At 45.8% G+C, this 25657-nt stretch overlaps 1 protein-coding gene across 17 annotated transcripts; it reads right to left on the bottom strand.

Moving 5' to 3' along the window:
• Positions 1–407: 407 nt before the first annotated feature.
• LOC120976671 (uncharacterized) lies at positions 408–25657 on the bottom strand. 17 transcript variants are annotated; one of them, XM_073510405.1, is made up of 11 exons: positions 25215–25657; positions 24822–25093; positions 23718–23779; positions 22639–23014; positions 22497–22537; positions 21645–21742; positions 21482–21578; positions 20443–20619; positions 16276–19330; positions 5631–6355; positions 408–1330 (listed from the first exon to the last, which is right to left on the bottom strand). In XM_073510405.1, exons 9-11 carry the CDS (start codon positions 16992–16994, stop codon positions 1212–1214), a joined length of 1563 nt encoding a protein of 520 aa, XP_073366506.1. In that variant the 5' UTR covers positions 16995–19330; positions 20443–20619; positions 21482–21578; positions 21645–21742; positions 22497–22537; positions 22639–23014; positions 23718–23779; positions 24822–25093; positions 25215–25657; the 3' UTR covers positions 408–1211. The 17 variants fall into 17 exon arrangements, with proteins under 17 accessions (XP_073366506.1, XP_073366490.1, XP_073366491.1 ...); XM_073510400.1 differs by lacking the exon at positions 408–1330 and having other exon boundaries at positions 5027–6355; positions 16276–16969; positions 19066–19330; XM_073510401.1 differs by lacking the exon at positions 408–1330 and having other exon boundaries at positions 5027–6355; positions 16276–16969; positions 19089–19330.

The raw sequence follows: 25657 nt of genomic DNA, 5'->3' as shown, positions 1-25657 counted from the left end.
AGAGTCATAATTGACCTGTTTGGCATCGTGTTACTACTCAGCCCATATTCGACGACACCTCACTGGCCCAAACAAGTGTACATCATTGAAAAGACACCGAGCTCAAATTATCTATCTACTCTTATAAAAAGCAGAGTTGGTGATGATGGTGTGCCTGCCATCCTGCAATATAGGCCGTCCGATCTATATCTAACGGATAGGAAGGAAACTATGACAATTTACCCGCACTCCTCTCCACATTTACAGATAAGGCCTTCCCTCGTTCATCCTTTTCTCCCACAAGATCTTGATGTTCCGTGCAACAGATGGGCATCTTGCTAGTAACTTGAAAAAAGAAGATATACTCTGAACACTGTAGAATGGTGATGCCCTCATTTAGCCCACCAGCAGTTTGAGACAATAAACAGTTCGAAACAACGATATATACAACATTCAAACACTGACTAGTGACTACTACTGACATAAACAACAAGACATGATAGTCCATAAGAAGTCTTGCTACACCACCAAAACGTACCCATCTGCAGCGCTAAGACTCTCGTGATCCAGACGAGAATGACATTCTAAATAGAGGCAACTATTACATATTAAGAGTGACATAGACGAGGATGACCAAATGACAAGGAATATGCAGAACAAAAGAGAGAGCTACCCATCTAGAACAAGCAGCAAAGACAACAAGTCATTCAAAGAGGGGTGATCCAACACCATCATAATTTGCAGCCCTACTTCAGCCACCAGTGATCCGGAGACACCAGTACTCCACCCTTTCGACGCAACAGCCCAATTACCTATCAACCTGAAGGCTTGAACCAAATTACTGTCTATCGGACTCGACACATCCAAGGATCAAAGTTAATCCAGATGCCTTTGTCATTCTCACCCTCTTTTGGCTGCAGGCTGTATCGTTGACAATCAGGGGGGTTTGCTCCCGAACTCCTAGGGCTCGCCGTGTGGACACAGTTTCCATAGCAAACAGAGCCTCTCTGCCATCAAGGTCCTTGCCAACGGTGATCTCCTGGTTAATCGGATAATTGAGTCCAAGAAACAGAGAGTGTGAACCAAGGTTGTTTACCCGCCTCCAACTCAAAAATCCTGAAGGCCCCAACAAGCTGGTATCCTGCTCATAGACGTAACAGCCACCGTCCGGATACTCACGTATTTCACGGTGCTTGTATACAGTGGGGGTTTTGCAATATAACTTTTCCGGCTCATGTGTACGAATGATCATCAGTCTTTTGTCGTCGTCTGATCGAGCGAGGAACCAGTTGTGCTTTCCTGTTTTTTGGCAAAGGTGGTGTGATTACAAAGGGCAGTAACTGTAGTGACACTGCATCATATCACAAAGGACATGCATTGTTAATGTAAGATCAGCATTGTTCAGAGTATGAGTAGGATAATGCAAGAAACAGCATTGATATGTCCCTGTTGGAACTGGGAGGAAAATACAGGGAAATGTATACTGGGTTCGAAAATATAGAAGTGCCATGCATGGTTATACTCATGTTATCTCACAATCGATTCTTCACAGGAAACTACCATGTCATGCATGTTATGTAATCATGTTCTCCTCACAAACATATTCTTCAAGGAAACTAACAGACCATGCATTGTTATGTACTCATGTTCTGTGGGCAAAATTTTTGTGAGGATATTATTCTAGCCATTGATTGCTGAAGGGTGAATATAGGTATGTACACATGGTAAGCATTGCAGGATTTCACTACTTCCAAATATAGAGTTCTCCATATGCACATTTACTTCCCTAATGTATGGTTAGATGAAACCAACAGCGTGATGCATGTTTCTACATCATGAAAATGAGGAAACTAACATGGCCATTGATACACACTCATATTTAGTAGTATATAGATTACTATAAAATAAGGAGAATATCCATATCTTCCTAACCGTTTGATTATTTAGGGGTACAAATTGGCTGTAATGACATGGTCACAATCGCATGAATTAACTCATTCCAAATATAGATGATTTACGGCGTCTCTAATACATTGCCATAGTTCTACTCAAATTCTGCTCAAACAAGGATACGCCAATCATCACAAAAAGTTCAAACAGTGTCATGGCGTCATCATTAACATAAGAAGGAAACAACTTACATCCGCTGTCCCAGAAATACGTGGTGCCATCTACTCTGTCGATCACATAGATGATGCCATTGTGCTCACTAGCATCACAGAAGTGTGTATCAGCTTTGACGATCCACTGAGAGGCGAGCTGTCTCCAGCTAAAGAAGGCACCAGCGGAAAGATAGGCGAGTCCGCAGTCGAACAAGGCAATTAGCTTGAAGTTTGCGTAATTCGCATGTCGTGTGGGCACTTGGCAGAATACAATCTTCTACAAAACAAGGTGCGTCCAACTGACTTTGTAATCTAGATGACTTGGACCGGGATGGTAAAACCTTATATAATCCAACGTAGGAAGGATGATCTCATGGGAGGTGTGGAAGTTCACGAGAACCAACTTTTTCCGGTCTTGTATGACGGCAGCCATCCAGCGGGAGCTCATGCCAACCCAGTACATACCTGCCAAGAAGTTTCGGGCGATGGTGATTGGATCGAAGTCGAGGATAATTATGTATGGCGACGCACTACATACCTGTAAAGAAGTTTCGGATAATGGAGGTCAGATTGAAGTCGAGGGGCATCATGTACGCCTCTGTATCATGGTGAGCAAATCTTTCAAGACCAGATAGCAGCAAACAGGGTGTCTTGAAAAGCTTAGGCCTCACTTCGATGATGGTCGTGTGCATGTCCCTCAAGCATGCAGTCAGCCGCAGGGCGCTCAACTTATCCATACACGAACAACAGAGCTCGAGGATGTCACTTGGGAGATTGCTCCAATCGCGGCTCATATGGATGTTGCGCGGTTCGCGTTCGGACATGGTGGACTTTGGAAGGTGGGGTTTTGGGGGGCTTGATTTGTGGGGGAGAAGGCTCTCGGTGCTGGAGCGGCTAGCGAGGGAATAGTGGTACTAGGGGAGGCGAGCGAGGCGAGGGTACGCGGGGGCACGGTGAGATGATGAAGAGTGACCTCAGGATCTCCGGCGAGATGGAGATGGAGATGGAGTGGTGCTAGGGGAGAGGGAGACGAGGCGAGGCATGCTATAGAGCGGCGGTGACAGTGACTGCACTGTACACAAGGTGAGGCTCACTTTGGTAACCAGGACACGCCGCCTGGACTGGTGTCACCTCGGGCGCAGGGTCTTGTCACTTTAGTAAGCTTGTCGATGACAACAAAGATAGCATCATTTCCACGCTTGGACTTTGGAAATCCAGTCACAAAGTCCATTTCGATATGATCAAACTTCCACTCTGGGATAGCAAGAGGTTGGAGGAGACCAGCTGGTCGTTGGTGTTCTGCTTTCACCCTTCGACAGACATCACATTCATTCACGAATTGAGCTATTTCTCGCTTCATTCGAGTCCACCAATACGACTGCTTGAGGTCATGGTACATCTTCGTACTTCCAGGATGAATGGAAAGAAGAGAATTGCGCGCCTCGTTCATAATGACTTTCCTTAGATCACCTTTAGGAACCACAGTCCGGTCCTCAAAGAATAAAGTGTCTCTGTCATCAATGCGATAGCACTTGTATTTGGAAAGACCCTTGTCGATACCACGTTTCACCTTCTTCACCATGGTATCCAGGAGTTGTGCCTCACGAATTTGATCTTCCAAAGTAGGAGAGACTATGAGGTTGGCAAGAAAGCCTTGAGGAACAACTTGGAGATTCAGCTTGCGGAAAGCTTCACAAAGATCCGGTTGGAATGGCTTGAGAATTAAGCTGTTGCAATAAGCCTTCCTGCTCAAAGCATCTGCAATGACATTGGCTTTGCCTGGAGTATATTCAATACTCGGATTGTACTCTTGAATCATTTCGACCCATCGAGTTTGCCTGAGGTTGAGGTTGGGCTGAGTGAAGATGTACTTGAGACTCTTGTGATCGGTGAATATGTCCACTTGTCTTCCCAACAAGAGATGTCTCCGTGTTATTAATGCATGGACAACTGCCGCCAACTCAAGATCGTGAGTGGGGTAGTTCTTTTCATTGGGCTTCAACTGACGAGAGGTATAGGCCACAACTTTCTTCTCTTGCATTAACACAGCACCGAGACCTTGAAGACAAGCATCACAGAAAACTTCAAAAGGCTTGGATTCATCAGGAGGAGTTAAGACAGGAGCTGTGATGAGTTTCTCTTTGAGAGTGTTGAAAGCAATGTCACACTCAGGAGACCAGACATACTTCACATGCTTCTGGAGGAGGTTGGAAAGAGGCTTTGCAATCTTAGAGAAATTCTCAACGAATCTTCGGCAATAGCTTGCAAGACCAAGAAAACTGCGAAGTTGCTTGACATTCTGAGGAGGTTCCCAATTCACAATTGCAGACACCTTCTCGGGATTAACAGCGATGCCCTTGGCAGAGATGATATGACCAAGGTAAAGAACTTCATCAAGCCAAAACTCACATTTTGAAAACTTCGCATAGAATTGATACTCTCTGAGCTTGTCGAGCACCAATCGCAAATGTTTGGCATGATCCTTCTTATTCTTGGAGAAGACCAAGATATCATCGAGATACACCAGGACGAATTCATTGGTATAGGGGTTGAAGATGAAATTCATCATCTGAGAGAATGTTGGAGGAGCATTGACAAGGCCGAAAGACATGACAGTGTATTCATAAGAACCAAAGCTTGTTCTGAATGCTGTCTTGGGAATATCTTCTTCACGAATGCGAATCTGATGATAACCCATACGAAGGTCAAGCTTGGATAAAACTTTAGCACCCTTAAGTTGCTCGAATAACTCATTAATGTTGGGAAGTGGATACTTGTTCTTGATTGTCTTCTTGTTCAATGGACGGTAGTTGGGAAGTGGATACTTGTTCTTGATTGTCTTCTTGTTCAATGGACGGTAGTCGACACAAAGTCGTTCCGTGCCATCCTTCTTCTGGACAAAAAGAACACCACAACCCCATGGAGATGAACTCGGTCTGATCAAACCCAGACGCTCTTATTCATCGAGCTGTTTCTTCAATTCCTTCAGCTCCTTGGGTCCAAGCTTGTATGGACGCTTGCAAACGGGTTCAGTGCCCGGCTCAAGATCGATAACAAACTCAACTAGCCGGTGAGGAGGCATACCCGGAAGCTCTTCTGGAAAGACATCTTGGTACTCACAAACGACTGGAATCTGAGAGATGGCATTCAATTCGCTCTTCTCATTGAGAGAAAATAACCGAATGGTTTCATCACGAGCGGCATAGATGATAACATCCTCAGAAGAGTGTGTCAATGGAATTTCCCTGGCAGCACAATCAAGTTGAGCCTTGTGCTTAGAAAGCCAGTCCATCCCGAGAATTAGATCAATATCCGAGTCACCAAGAACAATTGGAGAAGACAGAAATTTATAGTTTCCCATCTTGATAGAAACATCGGGAGCAACCAAACTAGAAGTCATAAGCTTTCGTGGAGAAACAACTTGCATAACTTTGGATAAAATCTCGGTGTCAACATTGTGCTTCGATGCAAATGGGTATGACATGAAAGAATGCGATGCACCAGTATCAAATAAAACTTTTGCAGGAATATCATTAACTGAGAGATTACCCATTATCACATCAGTAGATTCCTCCGCTTGAGCTGCATTCATCATGTTCACCTTTGCAGTCTTGGGATTATGCTTGACCACTGCATTGCTGGAAGATCTCACAGGAGGAGGAGGCGGAAGGCGCCTTTGGTTGAAGCACTTGTTAGCATAGTGACCTTTCTGCTGACACTTGTTGCAAGTCACCTCTGAGAGTGGACGATGATAAGGAGCATTCGACTTTGGAGCTTGATTCTGAGACTTGTTCTGATAGCCAGAGTTGGATGAGTGGGAAGATCCATGGCCACCTTTGTTCTTCTGCTGGTAAGGCTGACGAAACGGAGGAGGAGGAGGCAACCAGAACTTCTGTTGCTTAGCAGCCACTAGTGAGGAAGAAGAAGACTGAACTACGTCCTCAGGCCTGACATTGCTACATTCAAAATGCTTGTTGATGTCCACGAGCCAATCATCGGCATCTGTGGCCTCGGCACAGTAGCTGAAAGACTTGGGCTGATTTGCGAGAAACTGGTTGAGGGTAGCAAAGTGAGGCTGATTGTTGCCTTGGCCTTGATTTCCTTGATTGCCTTGCCCTTGGGTGCGTTCTTGCAAGAGTTGCAGAATCATCTGAGCATTGGCGTTGGTGGCTGCCATGATAGCTTGCCATGCCTCCGGAGGCGGAGGTGGTGGCGGAGGGTTCGCCCGACTCCCATCATTGCGTTTCGGATTCTGACGCGTTGGCGGAGCCATCCTGAAGAGGGTGACATGCGTTAGCATCTTGATAGACAAATAGTCAAGTTGAATCAACGGATAGAAATTGCAACATATAGTCTTCACAATAAACATTCGAACGAGGATGAACGAATGAATTCCATAGTAAATCATCACACTTCCATTAAGTTGAGAAGCCACTTAGAAAAAGGTATGGAATCAACATTTGACTTCGAAGCAACTCGAATACCACAATTCAAAACAAAACAAAGTATTGGCTTGCAGAATAAGCCGGAACAAACATATGATAGAGATTTCGTCCGAAGTTTTCATGGTGGGGCCCACACGGGCTCGATCATACAACACCATCATGTACAAGGCAGTGCACATGACATACGAAGCGTCCCCGAGTCGGCATAGCCAAGGACTCTTTAAGACACTACGAGACCACTGTAAAACCAACCGTGGAAAGGCGGACCACTAGACGTCGAACCCCAATCTCATATCATGCGTCTCTCAGAAAGATATCCTAGGAGCTACTTGAATTCCCACTTATAAACTCCCGAAACTTTCTGGTTATGCAATCTGGTGTTGGGGATACAGGGGACGCAAAATATATCACCCAAACTAGCAATCCCTAGATCCAGCTGTATCCATCCGTCTACACATAACCAAGAAACCTTCGAAAATCGTGTACCTCAACCTTCGAAAAGCATCCGTTATACGAGTTATGGCAATACTCCCGAACTCCCGCCCCAGTACTGGGTGGCGTCGAGGTGATCTCACCAACAACTGCATAAAAGAGATTTCGATGTCGGCGAAACTCATGTATTCCAGAACAGCAACGATAAAATTGTGACGACAACACCTCGGAGCTCAACTCCCCGGGACACTGCCACAACCCCTAAATGTCAGGAGGCACCAAGAACAATGTTCTCGTCACAAAACTATCGGAACGATTCTAAGATACCCGCGTGATCCTTAAAAAAAATAGTGAAATTTGAGGAGAGAATAGTCAAAACTTCTACGTCAGGAGGCCTCACCAGAGCGACGAAGGGACTGAAGAGTAAAAAGAATCCTACTCTCCGATATATATAATCCTACTCGTCGAACTCCCACTTGAGTTCGGTAGCATCACTTGCACTGGTATCCTCGGCACCTGCAACTATTTTGGTAGAATCTGTGTCACGAGGACTCAGCAATCTCACACCCGCGAGATCAAGACTATTTAAGCTTATAGGAAAGGATGGTGTAATGAGGTGGAGCTGCAGCAGGCACTAAGCATATATGGTGGCTAACATACGCAAATGAGAGCGAGAAGAGAAGCAACACAACGGTCAAGAAGCTAGAAATGATCAAGAAGTGATCCTGAAACTACTTACGTTCATGCATAACTCAAACCGTGTTCACTTCCCGGACTCCGCCGAGAAGAGACCATCACGGCTACACACACGGTTGATGCGTTTTAATTAAGTCAAGTGACAAGTTCTCTACAACCGGACATTAACAAATTCTCATCTGCCTCATAACCGCGGGCACGGCTTTCGAAAGATAATACCCTGCAGGGGTGTCCCAACTTAGCCCATTATAAACTCTCACGGTCAACGAAGGATAAACCTTCTCCCGAGAAGACCCGATCAGTCTCGGAATCCCGGTTTACAAGACATTTCGACAATGGTAAAACAAGACCAGCAAAGCCACCCGAATGTGCCGACAAATCCCGATAGGAGCTGCACATATCTCGTTCTCAGGGCACACCGGATGAGACATCCTATGAGTAAAACCAGGCCTCAAGTTTCCCCGAGGTGGCTCCGCAGTCTACTCATTTCGGACCAACACTCGAAGGAGCACTGGCCCGGGGGGTTAAAATAAAGATGACCCTCGGGCTCGCGAAACCCAAGGGAAAAGGCTTAGGTGGCAAATGGTAAAACCAAAGTTGGGCCTTGCTGGAAGAGTTTTATTCAAGCGAACTGTCAAGGGGGTCCCATAAATCACCCAACCGCGTAAGGAACGCAAACTCAAGGAACATAACACCGGTATGACGAAAACTAGGGCGGCAAGAGTGGAACAAAACACCAGGCATAAGGCCGAGCCTTCCACCCTTTACCAAATATATAGATGCATTAATTAAATAAGAGATATTGTGATATTCCAAAATATCCATGTTCCAACATGGAACCAACTTCAACTTCACCTGCAACTAGCAACGCTATAAGAAGGGCTTAGCAAAAGCGGTAACTTAGCCAAACAACGGTTTGGTAGGAAAGGATGGTTAGAGGTTTGACATGGCAATATGGGAGGAATGATATAGCAAGTGGTAGGTAGCGCAGCATGGCTATAGAACGAACAACTAGCAAAGCAAAGATAGAAGTGATTTCGAGGGTATGGTCATCTTGCCTGCAAGGTTCTCAGAGTTGTCTTAAGCTTGATCCTCGTAAGCGTACTCAACAGGTTCCTCGTTCACGAACTCGTCTCCCGACTCTACCCGCAGCAAGAACACAAGCAATGGAACCACAATCAATCACGGGAAATGCACAAGCAACATGATGCAAAACATGTGTGATATGCGAGATGAGGTAAGCGATGCATATGCGTGCTCCGAAAGAAAAATGATAAACAAGGCAGTAACTTGGCAAACCAAGCATGCCACTGGAAAGATGAGATGATTTCGGTCGAAATCGATATAAAGATCACCGGAAACGGATGCATGGTTTGCAAAAGGCAAGTAAAACAAGAATGACACGAATCTGTGATTAACAGCATGATAGCACTTAGAATGCAACAAGTAACTATACTACAGCACTCCAACATAGCAACAAAGCATATGGCAGTAATCTACAGGAGATGCTTGACAAAAGATGAACACTGAGATACGGCTAGATCACAACATAACAGGTTCAAACAAGCATGGCAAAAGTGCAAAAGGTATCAGGTTCACAGACTTAGTGAAATTACTGGACATGACAGAAACAGTATCAGGTAGCAATAGTCAGAGCAAGAAAACAACATGCTACGGGAACTTAACATAGCGAAACAAGGCATGGCATGAATCTACTAAATGCATAGAACAAATGTCCCTTACTGACCATGAGTCAAAAAGGATCAGAAGATATGATGGCACCCATATAAACATAGCAAGTTTCGTTAACAGGTTTCAGACTTAGCAGAAAACGGAGCATGGCAGAAACAGACATTATGAGGGCATCTTGGTGAGCTTGATGCACTCACCACAAAGAAATGCATGACAAAACAAGTATACCTACAGCAAGATGGCATGTTTATGAAGCTATCCATGGCAAGAGAAAGTTCATCGCATGTATGAAACAACTACAACAACCTTGGCAAAATTGAATATCATATTAACATTCTGCCAGAAATATTTTATAGCAAAAGTAGAGCAAGATTAAGACATGCTATGGTACTTCATAATTGCAAACAGAGGCATGGATGGATAGAGCACAACTATATCTACAAAACATTCTTACTAAACATCTCCGAAATAAGTATGGATCTCTCTATAGCCACATGGATACATAGCAACAAAATAACAGCAGTCACAGACTTGGTAAAATTACTAAGTCCCTGAAATCAGAAACATTACGAAGCCTAGTTTGCATGCTTGTGCTAGTCACCACATAGATCACAAAAATACATGGCATACACCTCTGTAAAGATGGCATGGCATAAATCAAAACACATGTAGAGCTCATGCCTATAAGATGCACACATCAAATGCAACAAAAATAACAAATCCTCAAGTTCTGATAAGTAACAGCAGGTAACAACATATAGCACTTTTGCACCAGAGATTTGGGCATCAAGATGGACTCAAATGAACATGGCATAATGAAACAAAATGAAGAGCATCTCGTAACGAACATTTCGATATATTACACACGCGAAACGGAGCAGTATGTAAAGAGTTATGATGCACTGAAGTATGCCACAAAATACAATATTTTTGGGGACTTGGCAGAAATTAGAGGGATCTCGGGGAAAAGTCAACCGTGCTCAGATCGGATCAGGGCCGAGCTCGCCGGAGAGAGCTCTCGCCGGAGCTCGCGGGGCAGGGGCCGGAGCTCGCGGGGGGAGAGGGAGGAGGCCGGCTGGAGGTCGGAGGAGGCGGCGGCGGAGCAGGGGGCTCGCTGGCTCGGGTGCGGGCACGGGCGGCGCCGGCGACGGGTGGCCGGAGATGGAACGGCGGCGGCGCGGGACTGCGGGAGGAGGCGCGCGGGCGGCGGGGCGCCTCGGGCCGCGGGGGCCGGACGCGGGCTCCCGGGCCGCGGGCGTACGGGCGGCTGGGTTGCTGACGTGGCGGCGCGGGATTGGTTGTGGGCGGCGGCGCGATTTCGTCCGGCGTCGGGCGGACACGTCCGACGGCGCGGAGGAGCGGGCTAGGGTTTCGGGGATCCGGAATTTCGGAGGGGAACACATATTTATAGGTAGAGGGAGCTAGGAGGCTCCAAATGAAGTGCGGTTTTCGCTCACACGATCGTGATCGAACGACCGAGAGCATGGAAGTGACTTAGATGGGTTTTTGGACTTTTTGGAGGGGGTTTTGCTGCAACACACAAAAGGACTTTGCGGTTGCCCGGTTAACCGTTGGAGCGTCAAACGACCTCCAAATGGAACGAAACTTGACAGGTGGTCTACCGGTGGTATACCAAGGCCACTTGACAAGACTCGGTCCATTCCGAGAACGTTCAACACCCGCTCACGAAAAGAAACAAGAGGGGTGCGCCGGAGGAGGTGGGAGTGCCGGATTGCAAAACGGACAACGGGGAAAATGTTCGGATGCATGAGACGAACATGTATGCAAATGAGATGCACATGATGACATGATATGAAATGCATGACATGAACAAAATGCAAAAACGAAAACGAAAACCCAACCACGGAGGGAAATATCATAACACATAGCCGAAAATGGCAAGAGTTGGAGTTACAAATATGGAAAGTTACATCCGGGATGTTACAAACATTGTCCATGTAAAACTTCAACTCTTCTGTTGCACAAACCGACTCAGCATAAGCCGCATCACCTTCTTCACACTCCAGAGCAATCTTGCGGCTCCCATGCACGGTTATAGTTCCCTTGTGACCCGGCATCTTGAGCTGCAGATAGACATAACAAGGTCGTGCCACAAACTTAGCATAAGCTGGCCGTCCAAATAGGGCATGATACGGGCTGCTGATTTTCACCACTTCAAAGATCAAGGTTTCTGATCTTGAGTCATGCTCATCTCCAAAAGCCACCTCCAGAGCTATCTTACCAACAGGATATGCCGACTTACCAGGCACCACACCATGGAACACCGTATTGGACGGTTTAAAATTTTTATCTGTTAGCCCCATGCGACGGAAAGTTTCATAATAAAGGATATTGATGCTACTCCCTCCATCCATGAGTACCTTAGTGAACTTATAACCTCCCACCTGAGGTGCCACCACCAGAGCCAGATGGCCTGGATTATCAACCCGGGGTGGATGATCTTCTCTACTCCACACAATCGGCTGCTCGGACCAGCGCAAATAACGGGGCACAGCCGGTTCAACGGCATTCACCACTCTTTTATGAAGCTTCTGATCGCGCTTGTCCAAGCTAGTGGTGAAGACATGATACTGTCCGCTATTCAACTGCTTTGGGTTGCTCTGGTAACCCGACTGCTGCTGCTGCTGATTGCCCTGATGATTATAGCCACTTTGATTACCCTGATTACTTTGATTGTTATGTCTACCCTGATTGCCATGGAATCCTGAACCGGAATTTCCTCCGCCATAACCCTGCCCATGAGAGCCAGAGCCTGAACCGCCTCCTGATCCATGATCATACCGGAAAGAGTCAGAATTTTTGAACTCTTGCATGATGTAACAATCTTTCCAGAGGTGTGTGGATGGTTCCTCCTTCGTCCCATGCTTTGGACAGGGCTGGTTCAACACATACGACAAACGGTCCGGATTAGGATTTGGCATTCCACTGCGCCGGGGCAGTTTACCCTTACGCCGCTGGTCCTTGTCGTGTGTACTAGTGTTAGCCACAAAGTCTAAACCGTGGTCCGCTTTACGCTTGCCACCGTTTCCATGACCCGCCGGGTTGGGGTGCTGCCCCTTGGTGTTGCCGCTCTTCTTTTCCTTCCCTGTCTTGTCCTCATCAGACTCGGGATCCTTGGTACTATCAGAGTCGGCATACTTCACTAGCGCAGCCATGAGGGTTCACATATCATTACAATGACGTTTGAGCCGTCCCAACTTCAACTTCAGGGGTTCAAACCGGCAATTGCCTTCCAATGTTAAAATTGCGGTGTCAGCGTTGATGCGGTCCGATGAGTGCAAAATCTCCGAAACCCGGCGCACCCAACGGGTTGTTGACTCTCCTTCCTCCTGGACACAGGCAGCTAAGTCCACAATTGACATGGGCTGCTTGCATGTATCTTTGAAATTCTGAATAAACCGGGCTCTCAACTCGGCCCATGACCTGATAGAATTAGCCGGTAAGCTCTTTAACCAAGTGCGGGTCGTTCCTTCTAGCATCATGGTGAAGTACTTCGCACATGCCGCATCATCCACATCCAGCATCTCCATGGCCATCTCATAGCTTTCGACCCATGTTTCAGGGGATAAATCGGCGGTGTAATTTGGCACCTTGCGCGGGCCCTTGAAATCTTTGGGCAAGCGCACATTGCGCAACGCTGGGACAAGACATGGCACTCCCAAGAACTAGAGGTAACTCCTGGTTCCACCGATGTGGTTGGACGAACCGGAGTAAGCTGACGGGCTTCATGCTGCACCGCTAATTCGGCCTCTCTGCGTGCCCGAGCCCGGCCCACCACCTCTTGAGCATCACCAGCACCACCCGCCGGGTGATTGCCACGGGGCGGATCACGGTTCCGCGCATTGCTTGACACTGCCGGTTCATCCATACGTCTTCTGTAACTCCGGCTTGGACGGGGAGTGGAATGAATCCGATCGCGACTGTACGAATAAGCCTCCTGTTGAACCAAAGCTGTCTGAAGGAGCTCCTTAACCCGGCGCGTCTCGACCGCCGCCGGAGAATCGCCTTCGATCGGGATGGCCGCCAGCCGTGAAGCGGCAGCGACAATGTTGTCCATCGGGTTAGAGTAATGACCCGGCGGCGTGGGGACATGTGGTATTACAGCGTTGTTCTGACGAGGCGGATCCGCCGAACGTGGCTAAACCGGCGCCCCCGCTCCAGGTGCCTCCGCCCGGCTTACCACCGGCAGATTACTGGTCCCCGCTCCTGGGGTGTTAAAGAGATTTCTAGCGTCATAAACCGGCGGCAGGCGAGATCGGTGCCTCCTCTTCAGGACTTCGTTTGACGCACTCTGGTCCAGCATAATCCGGTAAGCTTGTGCATCCAAAGCGGCCCGCTCCGCGGCTATCCTGGTATCCTCAGCTGCTAAGTCTGCTTTGACCTGGGTGATCTGATCTTTCACTTTCGCTATTTCCGCATTGTGCACATCTTGATCCGCCGGGTTAACCTCCGCCATCAGTGTTGCCAATGCGTCAAACAAATCAGACAGAATCTGAGTTGGCGGTCGCACAGGGCCTCCTGCCCCGGCCGCTGCTGCCGCTGCCGATCCGGAAATCATTGCCGCTGCGGTCGAAGAGTTAGCACCAATTGCGTACCGGCCATGAAGATCGCAACCCGGTTTGGCAGATCAGAGGGGTCTGGAATACTGTCGCCATCGGAACAGCCCCCAATCCGGCCATCTTGTAACTGATATAACGACTCGATCTCTCCGGTCGATGACTCGTCGCCGGAATAAACGACGGTCTCACCACCAGATTCCGATCTATCCTCAGATTCTCCTTCATGGATAACTCCCACGAAGGCACGCTTCATGACAGGCGTGACCCGGGCATATCTCACACGCTGAGCCGTTTCGACGAGGTCGGTGCAGATGTCCGACTCAGGGCCCGGTTCGCCGATCTTGCCAATGAAAACGTGTATGCCACCAAAGGGGACCGGGTACCCGTACTCGATTGAGCCGGCCTCAGGGCCCCAGCTTGCATCGTCGATGTAGAGCTTGCCGCGACGACTCTTGGTCATCCGGCCCACAGCATAACCCTTGGGTCCTTCGAAGTTGCCCTCCAAGAACTTGAAACCATCGTGCGATAGCCCCACGATGGGTGCCGACTGTCGTGGTTTTGTCACGGCAGATGTCCTAGTGAAAGGACTTAGTCGTGGAGCCATCGCTACGGGTTAGCTTAAAGGGGTTAAAGAGGACAAGGGACGCAAGAGAGTTTTATACTAGTTCGGCCCCTTACGATGAAGGTAAAAGCCTACGTCTAGTTGTGATGGAATTGATGGGGTTTCGATGACCAAGGAGCGAATACGCTTTGCCTGAGTCTCGAGTTGTTGTTTGTTGTCCCTGAACCGCCGCCGGATCGTCCCCTTATATACATTGATTGATGCCCGTCGGTTTACAGACTCCGAGGCCGGCTCATAATCGTGTCCGGCTCGGTCTCTGCTACTTCTATCTTACAACACAAGTTTACATATCAATGCCGGTTTGTGTCTACAGGCCTTAAACTGGCTTTGGGCTCTGAGCCTTCATGAAGCGTCACCGTCTGTCTTCATGGGCTTCAGATACAGATGAACTACTTATGAGGTTAACCCGGCCTCTCCCGGCCGGTTTACGCCCAGTGATAATATCCCCAACAGTAGATGTTATGGTAATGGTAATGGAGGGAATAATAATCAGAACCACCAGAGTATGCATGTGAAGAGGGACATTAGCCAGGTTCAGTGCTACAAGTGTAGGCAGATGGGCCACTACTCCAATGCTTGTCCAGGGACAAGAACGGTAATGGGGATTCAGGAGTCAGCAAGCCAAACCCCTTCCAAAAGGGTCATGTCAACCATGTTAATGTTGAGGAGGCCTATAATGAAGCTGGTGCAGTGATTGGTAAGTTCTTGATTAATTCAGTACCTGCACTTGTTCTTTTTGATACCGGTGCATCACATTCATTCATTTCGAGGGTATTTGTTGATAAACATGGATTGCCAACCAAAACACTTAGTATGCCTATTGGAGTGAGTTTCCCAGGAGCTGAGATGATAGCAGATGTGGGTTGCCATCAGTTGACTTTGTCTATTGGGAAGCATGAGTTTCCTACGGATTTGATTATATTGAAGTCACAAGGTCTGGATATTATTTTAGGTATGGATTGGTTGCAGTTATATAAATGTCGTATTGATTGTGCCAGTCGATCTATTACTCTCAGTGCACCAGGAGGTAAGAGGATCGAATATGTATGTAAGTATAAGCATAATCATGTACAGGTGAACTCTCTTAAGGGGGTAGCCTGGAAGAGGTGCCAATTGCAATGGACTATCTAGATGTGTTTCCAGAGGAGTTGTCAGGTATGCCACCAAATAGAGATATTGAGTTTCTTATGATTTAATACCGGGCACTGGAGCTATTGCAAAGAGACCGTGTAAAATGCCTCCTCAAGAGTTTGAGGAATTGAAGAAGCAGATAAAAGAACTGCAGGCACAAGGATTTATTCGCCCAAGTTCATCACCTTGGGGAGCTCCAATTTTGTTTGTGGAGAAGAAAGATGGGACCTTGAGGATGTGTGTTGACTATCGTTCTTTGAATGAGGTAACCATTAAGAGTAAGTATCCTTTGTCTATGATAAATGATCCGTTTGACCAGTTGGAAGGAACTACTGTGTTTTCTAAGATTGATCTTCGTTCTAGTTATCATCAATTAAAGATTCGTGAGCAAGATATTCCCAAGACTGCTTTTACTATAAGGTATGGGTTGTATGAATACACTGTTATGTCATTTGGATTGACTAACGCTCCTGCATACTTCATGAATATGATGAACAAGGTGTTTATGGAGTTCTTGGATAAATTTGTGGTTCAGAGTAACAATAATCAATACATCTATTTCAGAATAACAATGATTTAGATAGAGACATGGTTACCTCATTAGGAAGCTCTTTAGGTTCCAAGAAGCATCAATATAATGTGCAGTTACAGCCATATAGCCCCTCTTTTGATGGCCAGCCGTCCACAAATCTGTTGTGATGGCTACTCGGTTCTCAAACTTTGCAAAGTACTTCACCATGCTATTCTTTTGGACACCAAACATATTTATGATGTCCGGCCTAATGGTATTTCTAGACACCACCTTGAACATTGGTTGCAAAGTACCACAAAATTTTCGGAATCCAGCATGATCAACAATAGACAGAGGGTACTCATGCACACATATCATCAATGCAAGTTCCTTTCTAGCAAGTTCTTGATCAAAAACATAAGTCTCCAAATTTACTTTCCCATCAACACATTTTGATAACTTTAATTTGCTTTGTTGTGGACCCACTGGTGCATGCCGAGCCGGACAATTATTACAATGAGTCCTTAAGTGTGACGTACCAGAGGTTGATTCTCCGGCATATGACTTATGACACCAGTTGCATATTGCCTGCCATTTCCCATTGATTAGTTCTGTCTTAAAATAATCCCATACATCTAATATACGCTTCCTTCTAGAACCAGTCAGTTTTGGCTGCTCCACTGCTGTACTGCTACCCTCTTGTGGAGTTGAACTTGCGACCACAGCAGCTCCAGCCACGCCCGAGACATCCACTGTAGGAGCAACGCTGTTTTCGGGAGCTGACAAAAGAATGAAAGATGCCATCAACCATCTAGCACTAATGTTTTGGACTGGGTATTAGTGATACTAAATTATATGAGTAGAAGTTATCTAGAGCAAAAATTCATTATAGATCAGGCTCCTTCATGACAATATATCTAGATAATGAATCTTTTAATAAGAAATGAAAATTCTGCATAGTAATGGTCAGTAGATGGTTTCCAATTATAGCAAAGATGCTGATAATAAAGCTAGTCTATGACAAAATTTAATAAGAACAGTAAATTGTACAAAAGTGATGTCAGTGAATTGTTTCTAGTTCTAGAAGAAATACTATTAATAAAGCTAGTTCATGACAAAATTTAATAAGAAAGTAGATTCTACAAATGCAATAGAACACAGTTTATGCTAGTTTATATAAAATCTCTCATGTCTCATAGTCATAGATCACAAGCAAGGAGAGCACTGAGTTACAAAAACTGTAGCAATTACCCTTTTCAGTGCTAACTTCAGAAACGAAATTGGAAAAGGGACAGAGATACATTGCACTGCTGGGCTTCGAGTGCACAGTGGGAGCCCAGCCCAGCTCCACCTCGTCCTCCTCCTATGTACAGGAGATAGGAGGTCGTGGCGCACATCCAGGGCGCCATGCCCGTGGATGGCCACCACGTCGCCCCGCCCCCCCCCCCCCCCAGGCTATATGTACGTCCCCTGGAAACCCTAAACCACCCTCTTCCTTTCCCCCCTCGCTCCCCCTTCGCCCCCTTTCTCTACTTCCTGAATCCGATCTAGGAAGATCCGCGGTGACCGTTGCCTCTCCGTCGTCGACGCGTCCACCGGCCCCTTCGGCGTGCAGGAGTACGTCCAGGAGGTCCACCGCCCTCGACTTCCTCCGTTTAGGACGCCTCATCAGTATGGGGAGCCACGTAGCCGACGCTGTCTTCCTCTGACCGCCGCATCTCGCCGTCACCATCGCCTCTCCGGCCCGTCCCCGGCCTCCCCGAGAACGCCATCCGCCCCGTTGTGAGCTCCTCTCTCCATACCCCTCTTTTCCTTGCTCGATCCGTCGCCATATCGTCGTCCTCGCGAGCCTGGCCTCCATGGCGGACGCTTTGCGTCCGTGCGCAAGGTCGCCTGCCCATCCCCGCGCCTCTGCTCCTCGCAGCGCGCCTGCAGCCGCTCCTGGTCGCGCCCAGCCTTGCGCCCGGCCGCGCGTTGGCGCACGCGCCCGTCCCCGCGTTGCCGCGCTCCCGGCCGCCCCTGCAACCCGCCGCAGCCTGCTCCTGCGCTGGCCGCTGCTTGCTACTGCTGCCTTCTACTGCGCTGCTTTGCCTCTTGCTGCTGCTATGCGAGGCCGCCGCCGCTGCTCTCTGCCTACGTGCTGCCTGATGCGCTGCATCGCTGCTGCTGATTGTGGTCGGTCGCCGACACCTGTGTGTGCGTATGCGCGTGCAAGCACGGCGATGGAAAGCTAGGCTCTGCCCAGTAAGGCCGGCCCCGTTTAGACTAGGACTAGTGGTTGGGGCGCCACCCAGTGGCGCCTCTTGAGGCGGGCTTGCGCGCACTAATCTGGCTGTTGTATTTGTTAACGTGCCTTTCTGACAATAGGTTTAGTTTAGTGAGAAGACAAGCAGCACAGATGATACAACAATAAAATCCCGTCACACGTAGTGCACATGCATAAAATAGATCAGGCTTAGAAGCTGACATGAGCATCTTGGTGCTCGGAAAATGAATTTATTTGGCTCCATTGCTTACAGGCAATTGTGTTAGACTGCATGTAGATTTTTACATTATTTTGCAGAGTGGTAATTACAAACAAGATTGGTTAATTCCTGCTTATTTCCAATTTATGAACAAAATCTTAGTTCAAGTTTCAATACTTAAGTTGGGAAAAGTTCCTGGTTAGAAAATACTGTGCATGCTCTACAGTTTTTCATGGACAACTAAGATCAACCACCGAATCATGTGTAATGCAATAGTTCAGAAGTACAACATGGCCTAGAAACACCATAAGAATAAGATGACTTCAAGGTTTGATGCGGTAAACAAAGAGATGTCAAGCAAGTTCAACAGTTTAGTTGCAAGGATCTAATTTGGAAATCAGATAAGAGACCTTCTAAATAAATTTTTATTAACCTGCTGGAAGATAAATTAGTGCCCCCTGTCTGAATAAGTATAGTATATCACAACAGAACCATTTAACAATTTAAGATCCAGAAGAACCAAAACGTTGACAGCTGGACTTTGCCAAGGTGAAGCATTCAACTTATCTTCTTGTTGGTAAGTAGACAATAGAGCATAAACCAGATATGTAGAAGACGAACACCCAGCCATGTCAAAGTAAAAGTTAGATATGACGACTCTACATTTGGTGTCTCCTGCAATGAAATACCAAAAAATCACCAATAGAATGGCGAAATTTAAGGTTTTCATACTGGAAGGACGTTTATCATTAGCAATAAAGAGAACATAATGAATAATCTAGAATTGGTACACAAATAGAATGGCCTAGCAGCTGAGCTCCTCTTTCCCACAATCATGAAGAAAAAAACAGTTGCTTGGTGAAAATTTTGGAAAATTATTCGGCAAGATCTTATATGTACTGACCAAAAAAACATGAGTGTGCATAATGAAAGAAGTTTTAAGTTCATTTGATCATGAAACTCCAAAGGTACTTTTGGATACTCATAATATTATTCTGTTTTCCCAAAAAACATGAATAGTACATAACAAAAAAGGTTTTATAAGTTAAATTGATCATGGAAACTCCAAAGGAACTTCTGGATGATCATTACATTATTCAGTTTCGATAAACAAGTACTGCTTTTCTGTGGGTTCACAAAATTGACTGAGCAGTAGGACACCGAACTGACTATTAGAGAGAGTACTGAAATAGCTAGGTGCCTTTAAAACAATCTCCCTGAAATTTCCTGATTTTGCGAAGAAGGATCTCTAAACCCTCTTCCTATAGCCTTCTTAAGAAGTCCAGAGTCAATCATTTTCCGGATGTACCAAGTCCCAAAAAATGCGGATTAAACGATGAAGTGTCTTTTTAAAGGTTTGTGATGCAGCAAAATTTGATTGGGCGTTGAGCGGCTGCATCATGTAGTTGATATTGGTTCATGCATGCTTCGTCTACCTTTATAAAGTGAATGGGAACTACATAGGGCTTATAGGACCGATTTTGAATTCAACTACCTAGCCTCCAATATTTCTTAGTGAAAATCAGTAGAGTATAGTAAGTAGTGATAAGTTTTGTTAAAAAATGCAATTGATAATAGGTTTACTTTAGCATAGCAAGGGAATTTCCTTGGTGAAATGGGCCAGTGTGTTCAGATGCAAACAATTTGTAATTGGCAGCAAAAGCAAGCTAAATGCTCAAACAGAGGATGCCAAACTTATGGATCAATGGACTAATTGCATAGAAAGTGAATAATGGTGAAGGGGAGATGAATCTTGACCCTAGATTGAACAAAGAAAATTAGCTCACCTTGCCACTTAGACGACAAACGACCAACCTGAAGGAAGAAGACGAGGCCGGCAAGCAAGATTTCCGAGGGAAATTACCTGTGAAAAAGACGAGGCCCCCCTTCTCTTCAATCCACGTTTTTGGTGTCCCGGTTAGTCTCAGAAGTTATGCATTGAAATAGGAAGTTCCAAATTGGTTCTGTAACAGTTAATATTATATTTTGCAGAAGTTAAAAACCTGAAAAAGTGTGCTAAAAACCGACAGTTACCTAAGAATTTGCAGCAGTTAAACCCTGAATTTGGAGCGATTAAAACATGAAGCCGTTTTCGTTTTTCCTATGAAGGATCATAGGTTCAAAACTACACTGAATACAGCAAACCTGTTCTCATATCGTGTGAAAAACTACTTCATTATTCTTTGTGTTTTCTAATGCATGTTTGGTAGTGGGAGTGGGATGTGGAGAGGGAGAGAGAGCAGATTCCAAATGGAATGGAAGGGAAGGCCTGCATAACCGGAATCTGGAATCTATTATATTACTAACAGAGTAAATATGATCTTGGGTAACTAAACTTATTAATCAAATCAAATTGATCATTGTTCCTTAGCATGTGGTTTGGCATAAATCCTGATTAAGTTCTTTGCCACATCACGGTGCTTTGAAGTGACTTGGTACTGCCGATGTGACAAAGGCACACCAAGGAAGCACATGGACAGTGAAATTTGCATACAAACACCTTTATTTATTCACCCTTCACGTTTTTCTTTCTTGTTATTATTCACCTCCAAGGTTATTATTCATTCACCTTACCATTGTTCTGTTAGTATCTGTTCGACAAATGAGTGATAAGCATTTCTTTGCCTCTGATTTATGAACTTATATTAGTTGATATTTGGCCGAATATCTGTGAAACATCTAGATGAGTTTCCCTGAACTATGACTCATTGCTCTTATGACATAAGCACGAGCACCTGACGGGCGCTAACTCATGAACACAATAAACCAACCAAACGAACAGGAACAAGAAACCACATCCATAGATGTTCGCGTCAGGAGACATACCTTAACACGATTGTAACGTCGGGCCTCAACAAAAGAAGACGACCAGGAAGAACCTATCCAGCAACGTTGAACAATTGTGTGCTCACTTCACACCCACCTGCAAGAACGGGTCACATTATGTCAGAAGGAAGAGGAACAACAAGAAGGTCACTGAGACAATCACCTCCATTGGCGCCATGAAACCGAGAGCAGACAATCACCTCCATTGCTGGCGGAAGCTCGGCGGTGCCAAGTAGGTAAGCGCCCCTTTCACTTTCTTGTCTGTACTTGATGTTATTTTGTCAGATTCAGAAGACAACAATATGAAGCACTGGTACATGCAAGTTCATATTACTGTTGTGGTTTAATAAGAAGGAATGAGGTAAAACTGAAAAATACTTAGTATCTTGTATGAAGGCACTTGAGTAAAAGGAAACAATACCTATAGGAAACACAATGGATTCACCATTGATGCAAATAAAAGAAGCTCCAGCACTATAAATGCAACTAAGCTCAATACAAATAAATAGGAGTATCTATATTTGTACACGCCAGGACAAAGATTTCCACCCAGAAAAACTGATACACACTGCTACTACCACAGAAGCTGAATTACTTTCAACTTTAGATGGTTAAATTTTCCAAAATCTATAGGATACTATTTATATAAGATACAACATCCTGCTTAGGTGCATTAATCACTGAAAAAACAGTACCAAGTAGTACATTCAAAGAATTGAACCTATCAAGCACCAGCTAGTTCATTACATAGCAAACAATAGGATTATGTGAATTCGTGGCTGCAACCAAATAGGTTAGTTTGTGCTTCCAACAAATCTTTAACTACTACCCTTAAGCTTATTGCCCAAAACCTATACAAGAACTAATGCAGTAAAGTTAAGACTACAACAGTTAAATGCACACCACATGGGAGAACAACTAATCATTCTGAGGATAAGGTTCCAAAATCTTCGAGCAAGCCATTCACTGCAAGATCCACTGCAAAGGGTTATCGGGATTAGACCCAGGAGCTCACCTTCAAATGAACACACAGGTCCCGGTCCATGGCCTTGGTGGCTGGAAGAATCAAGGGAAAATACACACATGAGAAACCCACAGATCTGCGGAAATCATCATACGAAACGGCGAAAACAGTGGGACCGGAGAGGACATCGTACCTCAAAATTGGGGGAATCGACGGAGACGTGGCGAGAACGGACGGGAGCTGCGATTATGGCGAGGAGGCGAGTCGTCCCGCCTCCTTCCACGACGTGACGTCGCACGAATCCGCTCTGCCTCGTGCTCCTTCCGGAGCATCCCGCCGCCAATCTGCTCTGTCCCACGTCCTGCCTTCCGATGTTTCTCGCAGATCCACTACCGCCGCCGCTCTTATGTGCGACGAGGGGTGGGCAAGGAAGCAGAGAGAGGAAGAAGAGGCGGCGGGTGCAAGCCCTCCACAGCAGATCACTAAACCATCCAGTTAACCATATCAAGCAGAGAGCTTCATCCAAACGCCTTGCCGTCTCAGTTGCTTGTTTGGTGTGATGAACAAATCTATGTAAGAATATATAGTGTTAGTTATTGTGTGCATAAGAGATGGCCGGAAGAGAGCAAGAAGATCTGGCAAAAAAACTCAAATGCAACAACAATACTAAGTCCAAAACCTGGAATATCTTATGGTAAAATATGCATCACTCTGAAATAAAAATGTAAATATGTATTCCAGCAGAACAACTGGGAGTTTGTCTATCCTACCTTCTGTCAAGCACGATTGTCAAGTAGTTGTTTCTCAAATTACATTTTCACAAGTCACAGTTGAGATCCATAAGTACATTTAGGTGAAAAGATTTCTAACAGAAAACATGGATCTTCTGTGTTACAGCCCCATGTGAAATTTGAGCTGCAATCTTCAGGCCCAAGGACGAGTAAGAAAACAAATGCATTCATAACTTTCAGTGAATGCACTATCTGGTCTACTGATTATACACACATTTTGGATCTTTACAAAAAGGATGGTAAGGAAAGACACAAAAAATAGGGACAATCATATTTCTCTCATCCAAGACATGCATCTATCAATATATAGGAAGGCAAGAAATCGACATAAGCAAGCAAATAGCATGTATCTGGCTGTCACCAAGGTGAAAATAATATATAGACACAGCAAAAATATGATCTCCACATTTGATCCGAACCAATGAGAGAAGAGGATCATGTGTATTTAAGATAGATTCTGATGTGTGAGAAGAAAACTCACCAATCTGTTTCAGATTCTGCAACCTGAATGCGTAATATCTCAGACCCCGCAACCTGAATGAGCTAATGCAAAGAAATAAAATCATTAGGTCATCCAAATGTGTAGCAATTTTTTTGGAAAAATGAAGTCATCTCTGAAATTCATTGCCACTAGCAAACTGACGAGCTAACTGCTGTCCTTTTTAGATGGTACTTCTACGTGTAGCATCTTACTCTAATACTAAGTGGTTAACGCACTTCCTTTCTCCAAATATATGATTGCACTATTACTGGCTGATATATGTCATTTTCCTGTAACCCTTAAAGACTGAATCGATGATCGGTGCATGCAAATCTTGTCCCGAGCAATACAAAATCATCACTATGGTATGTTCTACATACATATATAGTGAATGCTACTGATATTTATCACAGTGGTTGTACCTATTTCTTTCAAGTAATTTTCCTGTCTTACTAAATCAAACTGCTCACGAGCTTACACATGACTTCACAAATATAACACGTACTGAACCTGAATATACACACATGCGATTAAGCACTAACTTCACTATGAATTTGATTCAGTTCATCATCATGAATGACTTGACAACTGTAACACGTACTAAACCTGAAAATACACACGCGCAATTCAGCACTAACTTCACTATGAATTTGATTTAGTTTATCATCATGAATGTGGATGCCACCATACGCAGCACCCGGCCGTTCACCAGATACTGCTATGATTAGCTTTAACAAGGGGACAAACAGTATAGTGGTCATCTTAACAAGAATCTAAACAATCCATGACATTCACTCCTAAGAAGCTGAACAACCAAAATAACTTTATATTTTCTTAGCTGATCCAGCAGGGTTATTCTTTGCACCTAAATCAATACAGGAATAAAAATAAGCATACCATCCCCCATTATAGAGCTATATGAGGTCTCTAGGCACTTATCATGCCTAATGACATAAACCACATCACCTCAATCGTACTCGTATCTGGCCAATCTGGGTCATACTGCTTCAACCCCTTCACCCGCCCAAACACATCAATTTCATTACCAGGCAAACATTGAACCCAATTTAATGCTTTCTAAAAGCAGCACAGCCAGTCTAAGACCTGAGGAGTTGCCGTAGACAGCATCGGCGGAAGGTCCCGGCACTGGTCAAAAAAGTAGTCAGCAGCACAAATAGGACATGGTACGTGTATTGTCCTTAGCTCCGCCCAGTCCAGCCACCGGAAGTCCTGCACTGACACAAATTGCACACACAGATGCGCTGAAGAGCGGCGTCGCACACGGTGATCTGCGCGTGGGGTAATCATATAAATCAGAAGAAACAGAGGCAAGAGGGGGGGTGTTGATGTGCTGAAACAATTTTCTTCGCTTTACCCTGAAATTGTGTAGCAAGGAAGAGCACAGAAACAGATTAGAAAAGAAACATATTAGAAAAGAAAGGGGATGAAGATCTGCAGCACCTAGGAACATGTAGAGGCAGGGAGTTGAGTTCGTACCTGGTGCATGACTGGTAGCGAATGGATGGGGCACGAGAGGGCAAGCCACGAAGAGGGCCAACAAGGCGGACGGCGGCCAGAAACAGCGGGCCGCCGGAGTGGCGGTCCTCGAGTTTGCGCGAGGCCCGGCACTCCCTCCTGCCGACGGCGACAACTCCGGGAGGAGCAGATGCGCGAGCAGCAGCCGTGGCTCCTCCGAATATGGTGACGCGATGGAGAAGGAAGTGTGGCAGGGGCACATCGACCTCGTCCGGGTGGAGCTCATCCTTGTCGCCGCCTTGCCGTCAGGGCCGTGGGGAAGAGCAGCGCCACATCTGGGAGCCAGTGGTGGCGGCGGCTGCGGGGAGGGCGGCGGCAGCGGCACACGAGGGAAAGGGAGAGGGAGAGAATTGGGGGATGGGGATCGGGGCGCGTTTATTCCTTTGTGTAAAAAAGAAATAGTT

The sequence above is a fragment of the Aegilops tauschii genome, chromosome 3 (assembly GCF_002575655.3).
Source record: "Aegilops tauschii subsp. strangulata cultivar AL8/78 chromosome 3, Aet v6.0, whole genome shotgun sequence".
NCBI lineage: Eukaryota > Viridiplantae > Streptophyta > Magnoliopsida > Poales > Poaceae > Aegilops > Aegilops tauschii.
The sequence above is the reverse complement of the archived record's forward strand: the minus strand, read 5'-3'. Positions and strand labels throughout refer to the sequence as shown.

What these genes read in the sequence shown, in the direction of transcription:
- LOC120976671 (XM_073510389.1), bottom strand. Translation starts at nt 16,994, where the DNA reads ATGGCATCTTTCATTCTTTTGTCAGCTCCCGAAAACAGCGTTGCTCCT. An exon ending in CTAAAGAGCTTCCTAATGAG is followed by an intron (nt 6,356 to 16,275) that starts GTAACCATGTCT and finishes CACCCTCTTCAG; the next exon opens with GATGGCTCCGCCAACGCGTC.